Here is an 18,066-nt window from a genome sequence, read left to right on the forward strand (position 1 = left end):
ACACACACACACACATGCACGCACACACACACAGATATCTTCCACGTACAGGTTCACTCCCCAAAGGCCTGCCACAACCAGGAGCCAAGAACTCCATGTGGAGCTCCTATGTGGGTGGCAGGAACCCAAGCACCCAGGCCACCATCTGCTGTCTCCCTGGATGCATTAACAGGAAGCTGGATGGGAAACGGAGGAGCCAAGACTCTAGGCACTCTGATATGGGATGTGGGCAGCCTAAGTGGCGACTTACCTGCTGTGCCAAACACTGGCCCCTGGATTTATCTGCTGACAGGCCTCCCAGGGTCTCCTTTAAGGTCCCTAGAAGAGATCAGCCTTGACTAGAGGGATCTATTTACCAGGAGAATTAGGGCAAGTTTTAGAACATCCATATCTGGACATAAAAAGCCACAAACTTACCAGGGTGGCTCTTTCTTCAAGTCTAACAAATTCACACATTAATGTGATACAGTTAACATAAAAACAGAAAATTGGAGGCTTTCACAGTAACCGTTGTGGTTATTTAACTTTATTATATTTTAAAATCTGAAAACTGTAAAACATAGTATTTATACAAACACCTGAGGACTGTTCAATTGGGCACAGCATCTTCATACAAAAGAGTTTGAAAGAAGACCAAGTTTAAGTAAGAATCTAGTTGTATAACATAGAAGGAATAACAGGTGAAATGATCCTTTAAATAGTTGCACTTAGGTCTAACATATATTTGGTTTTCTAAAAAGAAAATGCACATTCTTGCCCCTGGTGAAAGTATTATTGGCATTTACGACAAATGGCTAATACTTTTATAATTGGTTCTTGTAGCTTATAAACATAACACCAACGTTATGCAAAGTAATAACAATAAACATATAGCACCATTTCCCCTTGAAAGTTCTAAATTAAAAAATAAAGCCCAAAACAGTAAGTCAGAACTAATGTTATCTTCCAAAATGTAGCAGAATAAATGGCTCAGAACTAAGCAGATGAATCAGAAACATTGCATAGGACAGAGAACTTCCCTGTATGGAAACCAATCTACAGATTGTTTCTTATCCCCTGAAGAGTAAGTTGAGAGGTACTGGTGATCGCAAACAATGCACATATTTTTTATGGAATAAAAACATCTAACTATTTACATAGTTTATCATCACCTCTGTGGCAGTGCAAAGTGCCATATTAAGCTCAAAAAGAAAAGATTTACTTACGTGTATTCCTACAAGTATAGAATAATATATAAATATTGTAAAGTATCTGTATGAGGAATAAACACATACAATAAAATATATATCTTTTATAAATTTGGACACAGGTATCTTCACATAGAAATGTGAGAAATGAATGCTTTGTTAGATGTCCTAGCATAGCAAAAATATGGAAAGTTTTAAAATAATAACTATTTTATTGAAAAGAATGTAATCATACTCCATCCAAACCACCTCTGTAGTATAAATACCTCCTACATAAAATGATCATTCTGTCTATGGTATAATTTTAAAAATGGATCAAAACCTGGTAAGAACACTATGAAAGCTTATAAGCTTGCTTTTTTCCTTTATATATGAACAAATACAACATACGAGAAATGATAACAGAAAGGAAAATAATTTATATGGCTATTCCCTTTCTAGAAACTGGTAGAACATGAACAGAATACTGCAGAATCAGGTAGATAAAATATCTGAGAAAGAGATGATATCTACAGGTACACCTTTAAATTTTCTTCTAAGGAAAAATTCTCACGGATTTTAATTATAGAAGTTGCCAATCCCTGATATTTTCCCCTTTGGGATTTAGCTGTTTTGGTTCTAGACATATTTATCAAAATCAAAAGTTTTTCCCTGTTTACTGCATGAAGTATACTTGTACAGAGAAAATAATAAAAAGGCAAAACACAAACTGCCAATTTGAATATGTTAATCCTAACATGTTAAATGGCTCTTAAAGCAATAAGAAGTCCATCTTAAACTGGACTATTAACCTAGTTCTGTAATTCTGATAAAACACTTTCACAGGAAACTTCTATGAAACAAAAGCTAAGAGAAGGAAAACTTTTTGAAATTGAAGCATCAGCACTGTTGAGAACGATGGCCACCGTGAACTAAGTGGTGTTTCCGCTGTAGCTGCCTCCCCTCAGCTTTTCGATGTAGTAACACAGCTTCAACGCCGGCCCCAGCTTCAGCCCCATGTACTTCATCATCACTTCACTCTTGAGGAGCAGCAGAGCCTTCCCATCGATTTCCTGCAGAGAGGAAGTTCACAAAGATTAATAACGCCTTCCTATCCTGTTAGGCTTACTCATAATGTAATGTGTAACAGAGAATTACATCCTAGATGCATATTTTCTGAATATGATTTCATCAAACCTATTAAAATATAATTTGTACAGTAGGATATTATTTCATAATTTGTAAATTTACTTCAAATTTTAAGAAAACGGAGATGTGACATATTTGAAAAAATGCCCTAAGCATCAAACAAGCTGGCTTTAAATACTGTGTTAAATAAAATACATATCTATGGCAAAAGGCCAAAAACTATGAATGGTAGAAATGAATTTCAGAAGGTCATTAACTTTCTGCAAAGAGCTAGGAATACATCAACATCATTACAAACTGTAAATGTGCTATCCAGTGAAAACTAATTAGCTAATTGTCTAAAGCTAGTTAGATGCTAAAACTAACTGCTGATTTTCTTACAATATTGAAAAAGGTCCATCAGACAGATCACTAATTTGATTCACTGCAAAACACTATGAAAATACTACTTAATAGTCATAAGGCATCCTCCCCTAAAATTCCTTATTTCCTTAATTCACCAATTTATGTTGCAGAAGCACTATTACTTGGTATTCACTCAGTTCCTGTTTGAAAGCTGCACTGAATTTTGTACAGCTGTTGGACTCACTAGGCATGACAGCAAGAAGGCCACCTTGTAACAGCTTGTGGCCACCCCCTCTACTCATGGTCTTGGGACTCAGCAGGGGAACAGGAAGGATCTCTGCCTCTGTCATCACAAAGGGGTGGCACACCGGGGAGTGGCAATGCTGACTGGTCAGCACGTGAGAGCTTGAGGCCGTCTACCATTGACCCATCCCGTAAGGATCCACTCTCTGGCAAAGTGACCTTTCTCATGTACGGAAAGATGCCTTAATAGGGTTCCTCCACCATCCACACTACTCACTACCCAGATGAGGGCCTGCACAGACAACACTCAAAGGTATTATGGCAGGAAAGGGGGATGAAAAGATGCATTACATGTTGCCTGAAGAGGTCAATGATGGGGCCTGATATCTGAGGATCTGTATTTTTCATAAACTGTATCACTTCATCCACAGACCAGGTTGAAGGGTCCTTAAAGAAGCCTTGTTTCAGGACAACGGGGTCAGGAACAGCTATATAACCTGGAGCATCAATGGGGGGAAAAAAGACAAACCATACTTGATCTGATTGTTACCATGAAAAAAGAGATGCAAAGTAGGAAGGAACGGTGTCACTCTTGGAACATTTTCTTAAGTACACAAGCAAGTACTCAGGATTCTAACTGTAACATAAAGTACACATCTATAAAAAATGATATGAGGATAACTATACAAGCATGTCATCTTACCTTCCCCCAAAAACAAAAGCAGCTTCAAGATCATGAAACAGAATGAGAAATCCAAGACGTTTTTCGTCACAAATAAACACAGCAGAAAGATCTGTTATTTGAGTTAAATTAGGTTGATCAAACCTAATTTATTACTTTAAGTATTTCAATGACTCTCTTCCAATCTCTCTCATTCTTGATCTATCTAGATATGGTTTATTTTACTAGCAATGGAAATTCTCCAAATTTATGGCTTTCTAATTGCTCAAATCTGTTTGTTCTCTTTAACAATTAATTTCCATAATCCCATTATCTTTGAGAACCAAAAATTCTTTTGCTAAATCTTTCCCATGTATTCAATATAGATAGTTTTTGCATCACCTTTACTTTCTAGATTATCATTTTTCATGGTTTAAAAGCTTATCTGAATTTTGGGGAAGTTTTTTTTTTTTTTTTAAGATTTATTTATTTATATGAGAGGTAGAGTCACACAGAGAGAGGGTAGACAGAGAGAGAGATCTGCCATCTGCTGGTTCACTCGTTAAATGCTGCAATGGCCAGGGCTGGGCCAGGCTGAAGCCAGGAGCTTCCTCTGGGTCACCCAGGTGGGTGCAGAGGCCCAAGGACTTGGGCTATCCGCTGCTGCTTTCCCAGGTGCATTAGCAGGGAGCTGGACTGGAAGTAGAGCAACCAGGAATTGAACTGGTACCCACATAGGATCCTGGCACTGCAGGCCACGGCTTTAATCCACTGAGCTACAGCATTGGCCCCAAAGAAAAGATTTTCTGATGACCTAGGTCAGAAGTGCCTTTAAAATTTTATTTAATTCCTGTTTCATGTTTAATTTTATAATAATTGAAGTTTGGTTGAAGGCTTATGTTTAAAAAAGAAACAGACATAAAACGATTTCAGGGCCCATACCTCAACGGGTTTTGGCTATGTTGTTAATTAAGTTGTGCTTAATTGTTTTTGTGTTCTCGTAAGTATCCATTTACTGGACCAGAGAACTGGAGTCCCTCAAGTCAGTGTGTGGTAACTGAAGGGAGTTTTATAATTCTCCAGGAAGATTTGTTTCTCTAGCCAAGGATTATCAATAAAAATTTCATGGGTTCTTTGTGTCAATTACCCAAAGGCACGCCAATTTACCTCCTATCATCTGGACTATGTACATTTTAGGAACATCTTATGTATTTACCCAGGGAAAGGGCAAAAACAAACAACCACATACACACATTAAAAAAAGAAGATAAAACAATTCACAATAATTAATCTTTTGTGTATAACTCTAATTTTTCTTTCCAACATCACAACTTAGATGTAAAATAATAACAGTTTTACTGAAACACATCCTCCCTCCCAATGTCAGAAGAAAAAAATGTCAGGGAAAAGAAATTTTGCTTAGCTGAATGAACCTAGGTAAAAACAATGATGGTGTAGAGCATCCTGTGGCTAAGGCATCCTGATAATATAGACAGAAAAGCCATCTCCTTTTAATTCAACAATACAACTTAACATTAAAAAGTTGTTAGTAAGGCTAATCGAAAAACTATTATATTAAAAAATAAAACTATAAGATTTTCTATTATGGAAAAATAATTTAATCAGGCCATTTATTATCTTCAAAACAATCAGAGAAGGTTATAAACGTTATATTACTGTTACTTGAATCATATGAATATAATTACATGAAATAAACTAACATAAAAATAATTAAAGTCCAGTCATGCTTTTCTCCTGAATGGCTCTGTCTTAACATATACTGGGATATCAATAAGTAATTCTGAAATAAATATAATGAAAGTGATTTTACTTCCCAACATTATTGCGTTTATTTCCCACAAAAAAGGTCAATAAATTTTTTTCATTCAAATAATGGGACAGGGCAAGAAAGGAGGTTGTGTTAAGTATCACTGGCTGATAGGGGTGAACTCAGCTTTAAGTAACAGTTCTAACACCCTAAAGAAAGTAATAGTAATGATACCTTTTCAGAGTTTCAAAGGGAAATTCTTACCTATTCTCTAGGTGCAGGCAGCATAGCAGGTAAAAGTGTGGCCCTGGAGCCAGAGTGTCTAGGTTCAAGAATTGGCCCAGTCAATTCCTAGCTGAGGGACCTTAGCCAAGTGATTTCTGAGATTTCTCACCTGAAAATGTTTACCAGGATCTACATCTCAAGCAACTGTTTTAATGATATAATGTATGAGGCCACACAAAATATGATGTACGTAGTAGTAGAGAATGTCACTTATGAAGATGATGATGATTTCTATTATCATTAAGTAGATTACTGATAAGTAATATTATTACTACTGGTCTTTCCACTGTCAGGAAGACCAACAGGTAGCCTTCTGAAGGCCAAATACAAGCTACATGGCATGGTAGTGTTAAGAATACATGTGTGGAAGTGAGATATTCAGCATAAGAGCCTTTTACTATGAAGACCTGTCTTCAAAAATTCAAACTTGGTGAAAAACACTTAAAAATTCAGGGTATACAACCCCTTATGGTATAAACATCTATCTTTAGATTTGGCAAAGAGTATCACTTTAAAAGCAGAGAGACACCCTCCAGTGGGCATAGGGAAGGAGGGTGGCCATATCAAATGTGTTGCAGGTGTGCAGTGCGGTTGCCCACAGGTAACATCGAGCACGAAAGGCAACGGGGTTACTCGACTCTTACTACCTTCACTCTTCATCCTTGCCGCGAGGCTTACCTAGAGGAAAAGCACAAAACACTTATGTCCACCCTGGTTCTCGTACATTCTTAATCCTTAAAAGGGTTTGTGGTCAGTAGCCACTTCTGCACATGGAAGGCTGTTCTGGCTCTTTCCAAGTGGCAACAAGATGCTGCCCTATTTACATATGCCATGTCTTTCTGGGGGGACGGAGGGAATGGCAGGGGACATGGAGAATAAAGAAATGGTGTGGCTGCAGAGCCCTAATATGGGAGTCAAACACAGGCTGGGGCCAGGAAAATTTCTCAAGAGAGATAAAGCAGAGTACATCAGAAAGAAGGAGAGGAATGCCTCTTTCTAGGTCTCAGAGTCATGGGAGGTGTTTGAGTTCTGGCAGTACCCAAGGAAATGACAAATGACACCTTCTCGAGAGCCACTAATCCGAGACGTCTCTATCAGAGACAGGGTTAGTGATCTAGGTCCTCAGAGACAGCTCTGTGAAGCCATAAGGACTGGAGCACCCATGATGGTTTGGCCCGACAGTGATGTAAAGGGGAAGACTCAACGTGCCGCACTTTGGCACTATCTCCAAAGTGATACATTCTGAGGGGCTGCTGGGCTTAGAGACCTCAAGGAGAAAGACAACAAATTGGTTGAGAATCACTGTTTTCTAATATACCTTCACCTTTCCTCTGAATGTGGAATTTAGTTTCCTGGGAATTGTTTTTGGCAGATGATTTGTTCTCAAATGGTTGTGAACTTGAGATGTCTGGCACATTTCCAGACAACGTCTGGGAGACTGAAGTATTAGTATGCATAGAATTTCCACAGGCAGAATTCAAAGAATTTCCTGAATTTAGTGAGGTGTCCATTGAATCTTCAGGAAGCTCTTTCTCTCTGGACACGTCATTTCCCTTAGGAGACAATGACTCTTCTACAGGGAAAAAGATAAAAACGGTGATCTTCAATGGACTTACAGCTCAAGTAGTATTTAAATGTCAAAAAAATCTCAGCCCCAACAGTTCACCTAATTCATGCCACATGGAACCACAAACATCTTAACATAAAATATATGGCCATTCTCTCCTTGGCATTTATAGTAATGGACACTGTTCTAAAATCCAAATTGATCCTATGATATCACCTATATGAAAGCACTTCAAAAAGTTCATGGAAAATGAAATGAAAAGATTAGTGGGGCCGGCACTGTGGCATAGTAGGATAAGCCTCCACCTGCAGTGCCGGCACCCTATGTGGGTAGGTGCCAGTTCAAGTCCTGGCTGCTCCTCTTCTAATCCAGCTCCCTAGTGATGGTCTGGGAAAGCAGTTAAAGATGGCACAAGTGCTTGGGCCCCTATACCCTTGTGGGAGACCCAGAAGTTGTTCCTGGCTCCTGGCTTCAGATCAGCACAGCTCCTGCCATTGTGGCCATTTAGGGAATGAACCAGCAGATGGAAGACCTTTCTCTGTGTCTCTCCCTCTCTCTGTCTGTAACTATATACATAAATCTTTTTTAAAAAAGATAAGCAGTATATTGAAGCTGGTATTTGGCCTAGTTAAGATGCCTTTTGGGACACCAGCTTTTCATACTGAAGTGCCTGGGTTCAAGTGCCAGCCCTACTCCTGATTATAGCTTCCTAGTAATGCAGACCCTGAGAGACAGCAGTGATGGCTCAAAGCAGTTGGGTCCTTGCCACCCACATGGGAGACCTGGATTGAGTTCCTGGCTCCCAGTCCTGGCAATTGTGGGTATTTTGTGGAGTGAATCAGCAAATGGGAGTTCTCAGTCTTTCTCTCTCTCAAAAAAAGAGATGTTTATCTGGTACCAAAATTCTTTTTTCTTTTAAAGATTTATTTATTTATTTGAAAGGGAGAAAGAGAGAGAGAGAGAATGAATATTTTCCATCTGCTGGTTCACTCCCCAAATAGCTGCAATGGCCAGGGCTGGGCCAGGTCACCCAGGCCAAATCCAGGAGCCAGGGGCATCATCTGAGTCTCCCACATGGGTACAGGAGCCCAAGTACTTTGGCCATCTTCTGCTGCTTTCCCATGTGCATTAGCAGGGAGCTGGATCAGAAGTACAGCAGCTGGGACTTGAACCAGCACCCATATGGGATGCTGGCACTACAGGTGGAAGCTTAACCTTCTACACCATAGTGTCACGCCCCACCCCCCAAATTTTTTTAATCCATGGATATGAGTATTTTTGATGGTAAATTAGTATCTCTTGCCAGTTTTTGTCACCAAAGCTGTGAAAACCTCACTGAAAGCATTTGTTTTTTAGAAATGTAATTCTCCACAGCTATCTGTTATAACTCATAATATGATCAGTGAGTTTCTAACATTTGCTTGCTACTTGGGCAGTTAACACTTTTCAGTGGAGAAAGGTATTAGTAGCTTTTTCACATTCTACTTTCTACCAGTTCTTGGCAATATAAAGCTGAATGAAAAAGGTTATTATAATTTTTTATATCTAAGTAGAATGTGCATTTCTGAAGGAAATGAAGGGCTCACAAAGCTGCTAAAGTAGTAGCCTTAATTGCCAAATTTATTTGGGCAAATGTACCTGCCTACCTTCAAGAATACCAACCACCCCAAGAGCATACCTAAGTGGTGATAGAGGAACTTTTCTTCTCAATCCTGGAACATGTAACTGCTATTTACCTTTGGAGGCAGGAATCTTTGTTTTGGGGCGCTTAGGAGAGACAGGAACAACATAAGGTATAGGTTGCTGAGGAGATCGTCTGGCGTTTTTCTTTCCTGTTATATCTTCTTGTACTGTTTTCAAAAAATAGTCTGTTATAATTAATTGATACACTCACATATTTTTCTACCCTCACTATGAACTATTCTATTTACAAATCGTTTGCCTATTGGAATTTTATCTACATTTTTATTGCTTATGAACACTGTGTGTTTATTTCAACCTGTTAAACATTTCCACTGAAGTCATATTCAAGAGATAAAAAAGCATTTGCAGGAGTGTATCAAGGCTCCAATTATTGTGGGCTCATCAGATCTCTCTAAATACCCCAGAAAGCAATGAGACAACCAATTATAATGTGTCTAAAAAGGCCTAGGAAAACTGTTCACATAACAAGTGGAGATAAAAGTTGAGAAGTTAAGGAGATGATATGTCACAACGGATACTCCATTTTGTAGGTTAACAAACCCTGTCCTAGGCTATGACAATTTTACTGCTTTCTAATCATTCAATTAAATGTACTTCTAGCTAATGGATCAGTCTTTAAAGTATGATTCTGAAAGTAAAGATATTCTATATTATCAATTACAGGTTGAATCTCTCTTATCCAAAATGCTTAGGACCAGAAGTGTTTCAGATTTGGGAGGTTTTTTTTTTTATTCTAGAATATTTGCACAGACATCATTGATTGAGGATCCCTTATCCAGAGATCTAAAAATGCTCCAGAATCCAAAATGTTTTGAGTGCTGATATAATCCTCAGTTTTAGATTAAAAAAAATTATTTTTTTGTTGTTTGAAAGAGTTACAGAGAGAGAACACACACACACGCACGCACACACACACACACGGGGAAAGACAGGCAGAGAGAGGGAGAGAGGGAGAAGGAGAGGGAGAGAGGGGGGGAGAGAGAGAGAGAGAGACGGAGAGAGAGAGAGAGAGAATGAGAATCTTTCATCCATTAGTTGACTCCTCAGATGGCTGCAATGGCCAGGGCTGGGCCAGGCCAAAGTCAGAAGCTTCATCCAGCTCTCCTACATGGGTGGCAGGGGCCCAAACACTTGGGCTATCTTCTGCCTTTCCCAGGCCATAAGCAGAGAGCTAGAGAGGAAGTAGAATAGTTGGAACATGAACCAATGCCCCTGCAGGCTGTCAATGTCATAGACACTGTACCACAATACCAGCCCCCCAGTTTGGAATTTTAAGCATTTCATATTTAAGATTTTCAGGTTAGAGATGCTTGTTCTGTATACCCTAAGTATCAACTAATGTCTTAAAGGCATAATAGAAATCTAAAAAGTCTGAAACTAGATCTAAAAAGGGAAAAAAGATTGCAATGAGGAAGTACCAAAGTCAAACTTTATCTGATTCAAATTTTGACTGAAGCCCTCTCAAAACCATATGATAAGCAATCTTTAGCTGATTACCAAAGAGTCCAGGAGAACTCTTACCACTGCAGTTTTATTTTTAATCATGTGCTACAAAATCCACAGGTAAAACATATTTTAGTACACAACAAATATTTCTACAATTAAGGCATTTAAATGTTAAGGATTGAAATAACTGGATTTTTTTTCATAATCATTTAATTGTATAAAAAGTTCTGATATTAAAACATTTTTTGGCCGGCGCCGCGGCTCACTAGGCTAATCCTCCGCCTTGCGGTGCTGGCACACTGGGTTCTAGTCCCGGTCGGGGCGCCGGATTCTGTTCCGGTTGCCCCTCTTCCAGGCCAGCTCTCTGCTGTGGCCCGGGAGGACAGTGGAGGATGGCCCAAGTACTTGGGCCCTGCACCCCATGGGAGACCAGGATAAGTACCTGGCTCCTGCCATCAGATCAGCGCGGTGTGCCAGCCACAGCACACTGGCCGCGGCGGCCATTGGAGGGTGAACCAATGGCAAAGGAAGACCTTTGTCTCTCTCTCTCACTGTCCACTCTGTCTGTCAAAAAAAAAAAAAAAATTTCTGGGACCAGTGTTGCAGCATAGTATTGTTAAGCTGCATCCTGCAATGTGGGCATCTCAAATGAGCACCAGTTCAAGTCTTAGCTGCTCCACTTCTGATCCAGCTCCCTGTTAATGTGCATGAGGAAGCAGTGGCAGATAAATCAATTGCTTGGGCCCCTGCACCCATCTGGGAGAGCCAGATGGAGTTCTGGGCTTCTGGCTTTGGCTTGGCCCAATCCCAGCAGTTGTGGACATTTGGGGAGTAAGCCAGCTAATAGGAGATCTTTCTTTCTTTGTCTCTCCCTCTCTCTCTCTAATTCTGCCTTTCAAATTGAAAAATTAATAAATCTTTTACATGTATATATATGTATATCTGTGTATAAATATATAGAGAGTTTTCTACAGATATCTGTTAACCTCAGAAAATCTTAGTAAGAATAGAAAAAAACTTATTTTTTAACTTGTAATATATTAATGTTTTCTTTAGGAAATGTTTATAGAGCTGGTGTATGGTCTAACATCTGAGGCTGGAAAAAACATAAAATTTATCCTTTACCTCTGCTTCTGGGTATTGGAGTAAGCTGAGGCAAGAAAGTGTTCCTAGAAAGCTATATGATTTACAAAGTACTTTCAAAGTCATCATAGAGGGGCACTTCTTGGATGACTGATGAAAGACCTCTTAGAAATCCATCCTTTCACAAAAACACTGAGCACACTAGTAAAAACTGTCAAGCTTCAAAACCCTGGAAACTACAGGCTTGGCCAGAATCCAGAAAGTGTTTATTCAGGAAAAATAGCTGGATTTCAGGAAAAAAGTGAATTCTGTGACATTTTTAACTTTAATCCCAGTATGATCCCTTTCATCCCATTTTTACAATATCCTTGAAACCTTCATAACTATAGTAGACATGAAAAGCAAGCAACCCAGGAATCACTGGATGGGGCACACAATGAGTTTGGGGCTCTCCAAAAGCTTCACCCCTAGAAAACTGTCACTTTTTAACCAGTCTTGGGGCTCACTGAGAAGCTCCTTCTCAGGGGTTGTCTATATTTTACCTGAATCAGAGCTTACTTTGTGTGAACAATCTTATACCTAGGGTATCTGTTGGGGAAAAATAGTGGCAACTGTTTAATTTTGCAGTTGCCTGAGGCAGTAGTACTAGTTGGGGCTAACCAGAGGCTGACCAAAAAGCTTAAAGCAAGCACTGGATAAAATAAGGTGTCCATTAGCAGACTTTGAAAAGCACTGACACATTCCTGGGAATCTAGAAGGCCACATGCATGCCCAGGAAAGACCTGGGAAGGTCTTCATCATTGATCTATTGCTTACCTTGAGCCCTGCACAAGGCAGACTTACAAACTATCTCTCAGACCACTGAAGTTAGGACCCAACACACACAGAGAATCCCCTGGCAAAGACTGAAATAAATATTCATTCTAGGCATTTAAGGAAATACTATCAATCATTAGATGATTGCTAGGTTAACTGAGCAGACTCCAGTGGGCACATATGATAAAGAATATAGACTTTACAGGATTAGTCCATGAAAGTCACTAAATAAAAGCATCAGTAACACCACCAAACCCTAGACACCGATAAGGAATTTGATTTCCAGAGGCACCACAGTGTATTGTTTTTAAATGCCCAGTTTTCAACAAAAAGGTTATAATATATTCAAAGAAACAGGAAAGTATGACTCATACACAGGAAAAAAAACCATTCAATACAAACTGTCCTTGAAGAAGCACATGTTGGATTTACTACACAAAGTCTTTAAATCAGACACTGTAAGCATGTTCAAAGAACTAAAAATATGTCTAAAGAACTAAAAGAAAAGAAAAATATCTCAACAAATAGAGAATTCACCAAAATTAAATATTTGTGTGATTTATGAACACTATCAAAGGTGCTAGTGTTGTGGTGCAGCAGGTTAAACCACCGCCTGCAAAGTCAATATCCCATATGGGAGTGCTGTTTCAAGTTCCAGCTGCTTTGCTTCCATTCCAACTTCCTGCTACTGTGCCTGGGAAGGCAGTGGATGATGGTCCAAATACTTGGAACTCTGGCACCCATGTGGTGAGATCCAGATGGAGTTCCAGGCTCCTGCTTCATCCTGGTCCAGCCCTTGCCATGGCGCTATTTGGAGGAAGCAGTGGATGGAAGACCTCTATCTCTCTCTCTGTCACTCTTGCCTTTCAAACAAATAAAATAAATCTTTATAATAATAAATGAGACCATCGAGAAAGTTGAAAAGTCAATCAAAAGAAGGATAAAATACATGAAAGTCATGTATCTGACATGAGATGTGTATCTAGAATATACAAAGAACTTTGATGACTCAACAATAAGAAAAGAATTCAATTAAAAATGAGTATAGGATTTGAACAGATTTCTCCCAAGAGGCTATACAAATGGCCAATAAGCATAAGAAATGCTGCTCAACCTCAGCCAATAGGGAAGTTCAAATCACACCACAATGAGATATCATTTCATACTCACTAGGATAAAAAAGATAGACAATAACAAGTGTTCAAAGAATATGGAGAAATTGGAACCATGACAGGTTGCTGACGGGTGTACGAATGGTACAGCCTCTTTGGAAAAGTTTGTCAGTTCATCAACAAGCTAAACGCTGAGTTACTATAAGACCCAGCAATTCCACACCTAGATTTATACCCAAAAGAATTAAGAGCATATGTCCACATAAAACCTGTACACAAATGTTCACAGCAACAATATTCCCAACAGCCAAAAAGTGGGAACAACCCAAAAGTATCATCTGACACATGGATAACCAAAATGTGAAATATCCATTCAATAGAATATTATTCAGCAAAAAAAAGGAATGAAGTACTGATACATGCTACCAAATAAAAGAACTTTGAAAACATTATGCTAATTAAAAGAAAACACAGGGCCGGTGCTGTGGCACAGCGGGTTAAAGCCCGGTTCTGAAGTGCTGGCATTCAATTGGGTGCCAGTTCTAGTCCTGCCTGCTCCTCTTCTGATCCAGTTCTCTGCTATGGCCTGGGAAGGTGGTGGAAGATGGCCCAAGTGTTTGGGCCCCTGCACCCACGTGGGAGACCCAGAAGAAACTCCTGGCTCCTGTCTTCGGATCGGCTCAGCTCCAGCCGTTCCGGCCATTTGGGGAGTGAACCAGTGATGGAAGACATCTCTCTCTCTCTGTAACTCTTTCAAATAATAAAAAAAAAGAAGCCACACAGAAAATGCTACACATTTTATGATTCTATTAATACGAAGTGTCCAGAATAGGCAAGTTCATAGTGACCAAAAACAGATGAATAGTTTCTCGAGGCCAGAGGGAGGAGAGACTGAGGAATTACTGTCAATGAGGATGCAGTGTATCTCTGGGATGATGAAAATGCTCTAGAATTCCAACAATTCTGAATTATATAAGATTCTCAAGTTAAGTATAAAACATGATACAAAACAGAAGTGCAGTATAAACATTTATATTTTCTCCCACCTGATGTATTTTGATCTTTTTCTGCAGGGCTATTAGTATTATTACCCTTGTAAGAGCTGAAAGGCTGGCTACTCAAAAGGTTATCGCACTCCATGCTGTGGCATAAAGTCTCAAGAAAGCGAAGAGCAAATGATGCACTGTTCACTGGAGGGAGCTGGATGGAATGAGTTTCCCCATCAAAGGAGGCTATATTAGGGGAAAAAAGAGAGATGTTGGAGCCATCTCATAGAGGGTTGAGAAATATAATGCTAACAAAAATCCCCATCAATTTAGGAAATGTATTATAAATCCTACTTATGGTTTTTGTAATTCATAAACTAATATTCTTAATTGTGATAATCCCTTTTTCAAACATAATAGCTTAAAAAAGTTTAAAAAAAAAAGCCAGTATCATTTAGAAATAGTCATGAAGTAAACAATAGCAACAGAAAACCTACTGATCTTTAACAATACTTCCTTGTACTCACAAAATAATGGAAGCCATCAAATTTCTCTCATCTTTTAATGACTTAAGTCACATTTTTATTTAGAGCTTCCTATAGGATCAGTCTCTTTTCTACAAAACTTAAAATATATTGTCAATTTACAGTGAGCTTAACACAGTATGTAAAAGGAGAAATCTGTACCTTTTAGTTAGTAATATTCTGACATCATTTCTCTATTTTGAAAATAAATTTTCTGAACCAGGATTAAAACTCCATAAATATGTAACTATTGTGCTATATCAATATAATAATATTACAATACCATAATTAATATAATAAATATTATAAATAATTCATGCAGTATAAAAATCCCAACCTTCTCTAAACTTAAAATCAAATCTGAAAAGAAGCTGAATAAAGGATTAGATGAGCATACCAGTTATCACTTCTCCTCCACGATTATCTGGCTTCAGGAATCCAAAAACAGTCTTAGATTGAATGGCACAATCCACACAGGCCTGCACAGTTCGCCGCAGCACCACGTTCACGGGGCCTGGACCAAAGTGGTCGGGCAGCTGCTGGATTTTCTTGGGATCCAGGTGAGGGCCAAAGTTTCCATGTTTGTTTATATAGACACAGACTTCAGGAAAAATGTGTATAGATATAGATATTTATAAATATATTTATAGATATAGATATTTATAAACATTTATAGATATTTATAAATGAGACTGATAAAAGGAATTTTGGGAAACCACTACAAAATTACTACATCCCATTAGCCATTTCACTCAAAGAGAATCAAAATATAATTACTATCAATGATCACTTCTGCTATTTAAAATATTGGTAAGTAAATTTTCACATTTGTGAAACTAAACATATAAAGAAATAATTAAGGTGTTGGCGCTGTGGCATAGCTGGTAAAGCCGCTGCCTGCAATGCCAGCATTCCATATGGGTGCCAGTTCATGTCCCAGCTGCTCTACTTCTGATCCAGCTGCCCGCTAATGGCCTGGGAAAAGCAGTGGAAGACTGTCCAAGTGTTTGGGCCCCTGTCACCCACGTGGGAGACCTGGATGAAGCTCCTGACTTTGGCCTGGCCCAGCACTGGCCATGGTTGCCATCTGGGGAGTAAACCAGAGGATGGAAGATTGTTCTTTGTCTCTCCCTCTCTCTCTGTAACTCTTTCAAAATAAATAAATCTTTTAAAAAATAATTTACTTCAATTTATTTATTTCAATCTGATTATAAATAAAAACTACAGAAGTTTTAGGAACATTACAAAAACAATTCTTCATATACTCCCATATTATATAAAATGGCACAAAGATAGGTGAATATTTTCACCTTTTACTTATACACACAGTATAATAATTTCCTTTGAAAACTGGTCATCTTGGTACATTTGGATTTGGACTGAATTTCTTTTAAATCACCAACAGTGTACCTTAACTGTTAAAGAAAACAAATAACTCAAGGATATATGTCACAGTAAGTTCTTATGACATAAATTTATTTAATTCATTTTAAGAAAATAGAAATGTTCCCTGGACTCAACACAAGTGAAGCTAAAGAAGGTGTTTTTTCTTCTTTGTGTTACAGAGTTTGAAGATCTCTTTATCCAAAATTCCTGGAATCAGAAGTGTTTTGAATTTTAGAATGTTTGTACATACATAATGATATATTCTTGGTGATGGGACCAAAGTATAAACACAAATTTATCTATGTTTTATATATACCTTATACATACACAGAGTCTGAAGGTAATTTTATACAGCTTTAGTGTGCTTGTGTTTGAAAGCAACCCACCATATAAGGTCAGGTGTGGAATTTTCCACTTGCAGCATCAGACTGATGCTCAAAAAGTTTTGGATTTTGAAGCATTTCAGATTTTCAGATTTGGGATGCTCAACCTGTATTCATTCATTTACCTAGTCTCTCCTACTAAGGGATTAAGAATCAAAACGGTAAAAAGGAGAAAAAACTGTAAAACTCATCTTTCATTTTTAAAAAAGTTTAATTTTTAGTCAAGAAAGAAAAATTATGGGAGGGGGAGTCCAGAGAATAGAAAGGTGTAAGAGAGATAATTAAGGCTCTAGGATAAAAAGCAATAAAATATGCTTTTGAAAAACAGAAAGAGTAAGGAAATATGCATGAGATGATAAATAAAAGGCATTGATTTGTCTAGGTTTGTGCTGTTTCAAACTTTTCATAGCAGCAAACAATGTAAAGCTACTATGCCAGATGGAAGATGTGTGTGCGTGTGTGCGTGTGTGTGTGTGTGTGTGTCTCCCTCTCTCTGCCTTTCAAATAAACAAATTTATCTTGAAAAAAAAGTCATCATGCCCCTTGATTGGCAGGGACTTGTCAAAGTTTTCTTTTTCTTTTAAAATACATTTATTTATGTATTCAAAAGGCAGACTGGCAGAGTAAGACAGAGAGACAGACAGCAAAAAATCTTCCACAATATCTAGGGCTGGGCCAGGAGCCAGGAACTCCATCCTGGTCTCCAACACGGGTGGCAGGAGCCCAAGTACTTGGGCCATCAGCCCCTGCCTTCCTAGGCTCATTAGCAGGAAGCTGGTTGGTAAGCAGAATAGCTGTGACTCAAACCCCCACTCCTAGATGAATGTCAGTGTCACAAATAACTTAACCTGCTGCACCACAATGCCTGCCCCAAGAAAAAGTACTTTAAAACAGGTTTAAAGGGGGCAGGCATTGTGCTGCAATGGTAAAGCTGCCGCCTGCAATGCTGGCATCCAATATGAGCATTGGTTTGTGTCCTGGCTACTCTACTTCCAAACCAAATACCTGCTAATGGCCTGAGAAAAGCAGTGGAAGATGGCCCAAGTGTTTGGACACCTGCCATCCATGTAGGAGACCAAGATGAAGTTCCTAGATCCTGGCTTCAGTTTGACCCAATCCTGGCGACCACCTGGGGAGCATACCAGCAAGATGGAAGATCTCTCTGTGTTTCTCCCTCTTTCTCTGTAACTCTTTCATTTAATAAATCAATCTTCTTAAAAATAAAAGAAAAAAACAAGGTTTGAAGTAGCTTTGAAGATACATACAGTGGTCAGCCCGGCATCCCATATTGCAGTATTGGTTTGAGTCCTGGCTACTCCAATTCCCATCCAGCTTCCTGCTAATGATCCTGGGAAGTCAGTGGAAGATGGCCCAAGTACTTGAGCCCCTGCCACTCGTGTGGGCGATGGGATTGGAGTTCCTGGCTCCGGGTTCTGGAGTGG

The 18,066-nt window shown here is 38.9% G+C and overlaps 1 protein-coding gene across 12 annotated transcripts in view; it reads right to left on the reverse strand.

The window, feature by feature from the left end:
* Nucleotides 1-510: 510 nt before the first annotated feature.
* Nucleotides 511-18,066, reverse strand: part of SCML2 (Scm polycomb group protein like 2) — an 80,649-nt gene continuing 63,093 nt past the window's right edge. For 5 of the 12 annotated variants that reach the window (XM_070066796.1, XM_070066790.1, XM_070066795.1 and 2 more), the window contains 6 exons: nt 15,253-15,456; nt 14,392-14,577; nt 8,921-9,034; nt 6,936-7,190; nt 3,255-3,400; nt 511-2,239 (listed from right to left, as the gene is read on the reverse strand). In XM_070066796.1, the coding sequence (XP_069922897.1) occupies nt 2,099-2,239; nt 3,255-3,400; nt 6,936-7,190; nt 8,921-9,034; nt 14,392-14,577; nt 15,253-15,456 (1,046 nt within the window). In that variant the 3' untranslated portion in view covers nt 511-2,098. Of the gene's footprint in view, nt 2,240-3,254; nt 3,401-6,121; nt 6,296-6,935; nt 7,191-8,920; nt 9,035-14,391; nt 14,578-15,252; nt 15,457-18,066 lie in introns of those variants that run through there. The other 7 variants (XM_070066802.1, XM_070066798.1, XM_070066801.1 and 4 more) reach the window with 5 other exon arrangements.

Source organism: Oryctolagus cuniculus, chromosome X (assembly GCF_964237555.1).
Source record: "Oryctolagus cuniculus chromosome X, mOryCun1.1, whole genome shotgun sequence".
NCBI classification, from domain to species: Eukaryota; Metazoa; Chordata; class Mammalia; order Lagomorpha; family Leporidae; genus Oryctolagus; species Oryctolagus cuniculus.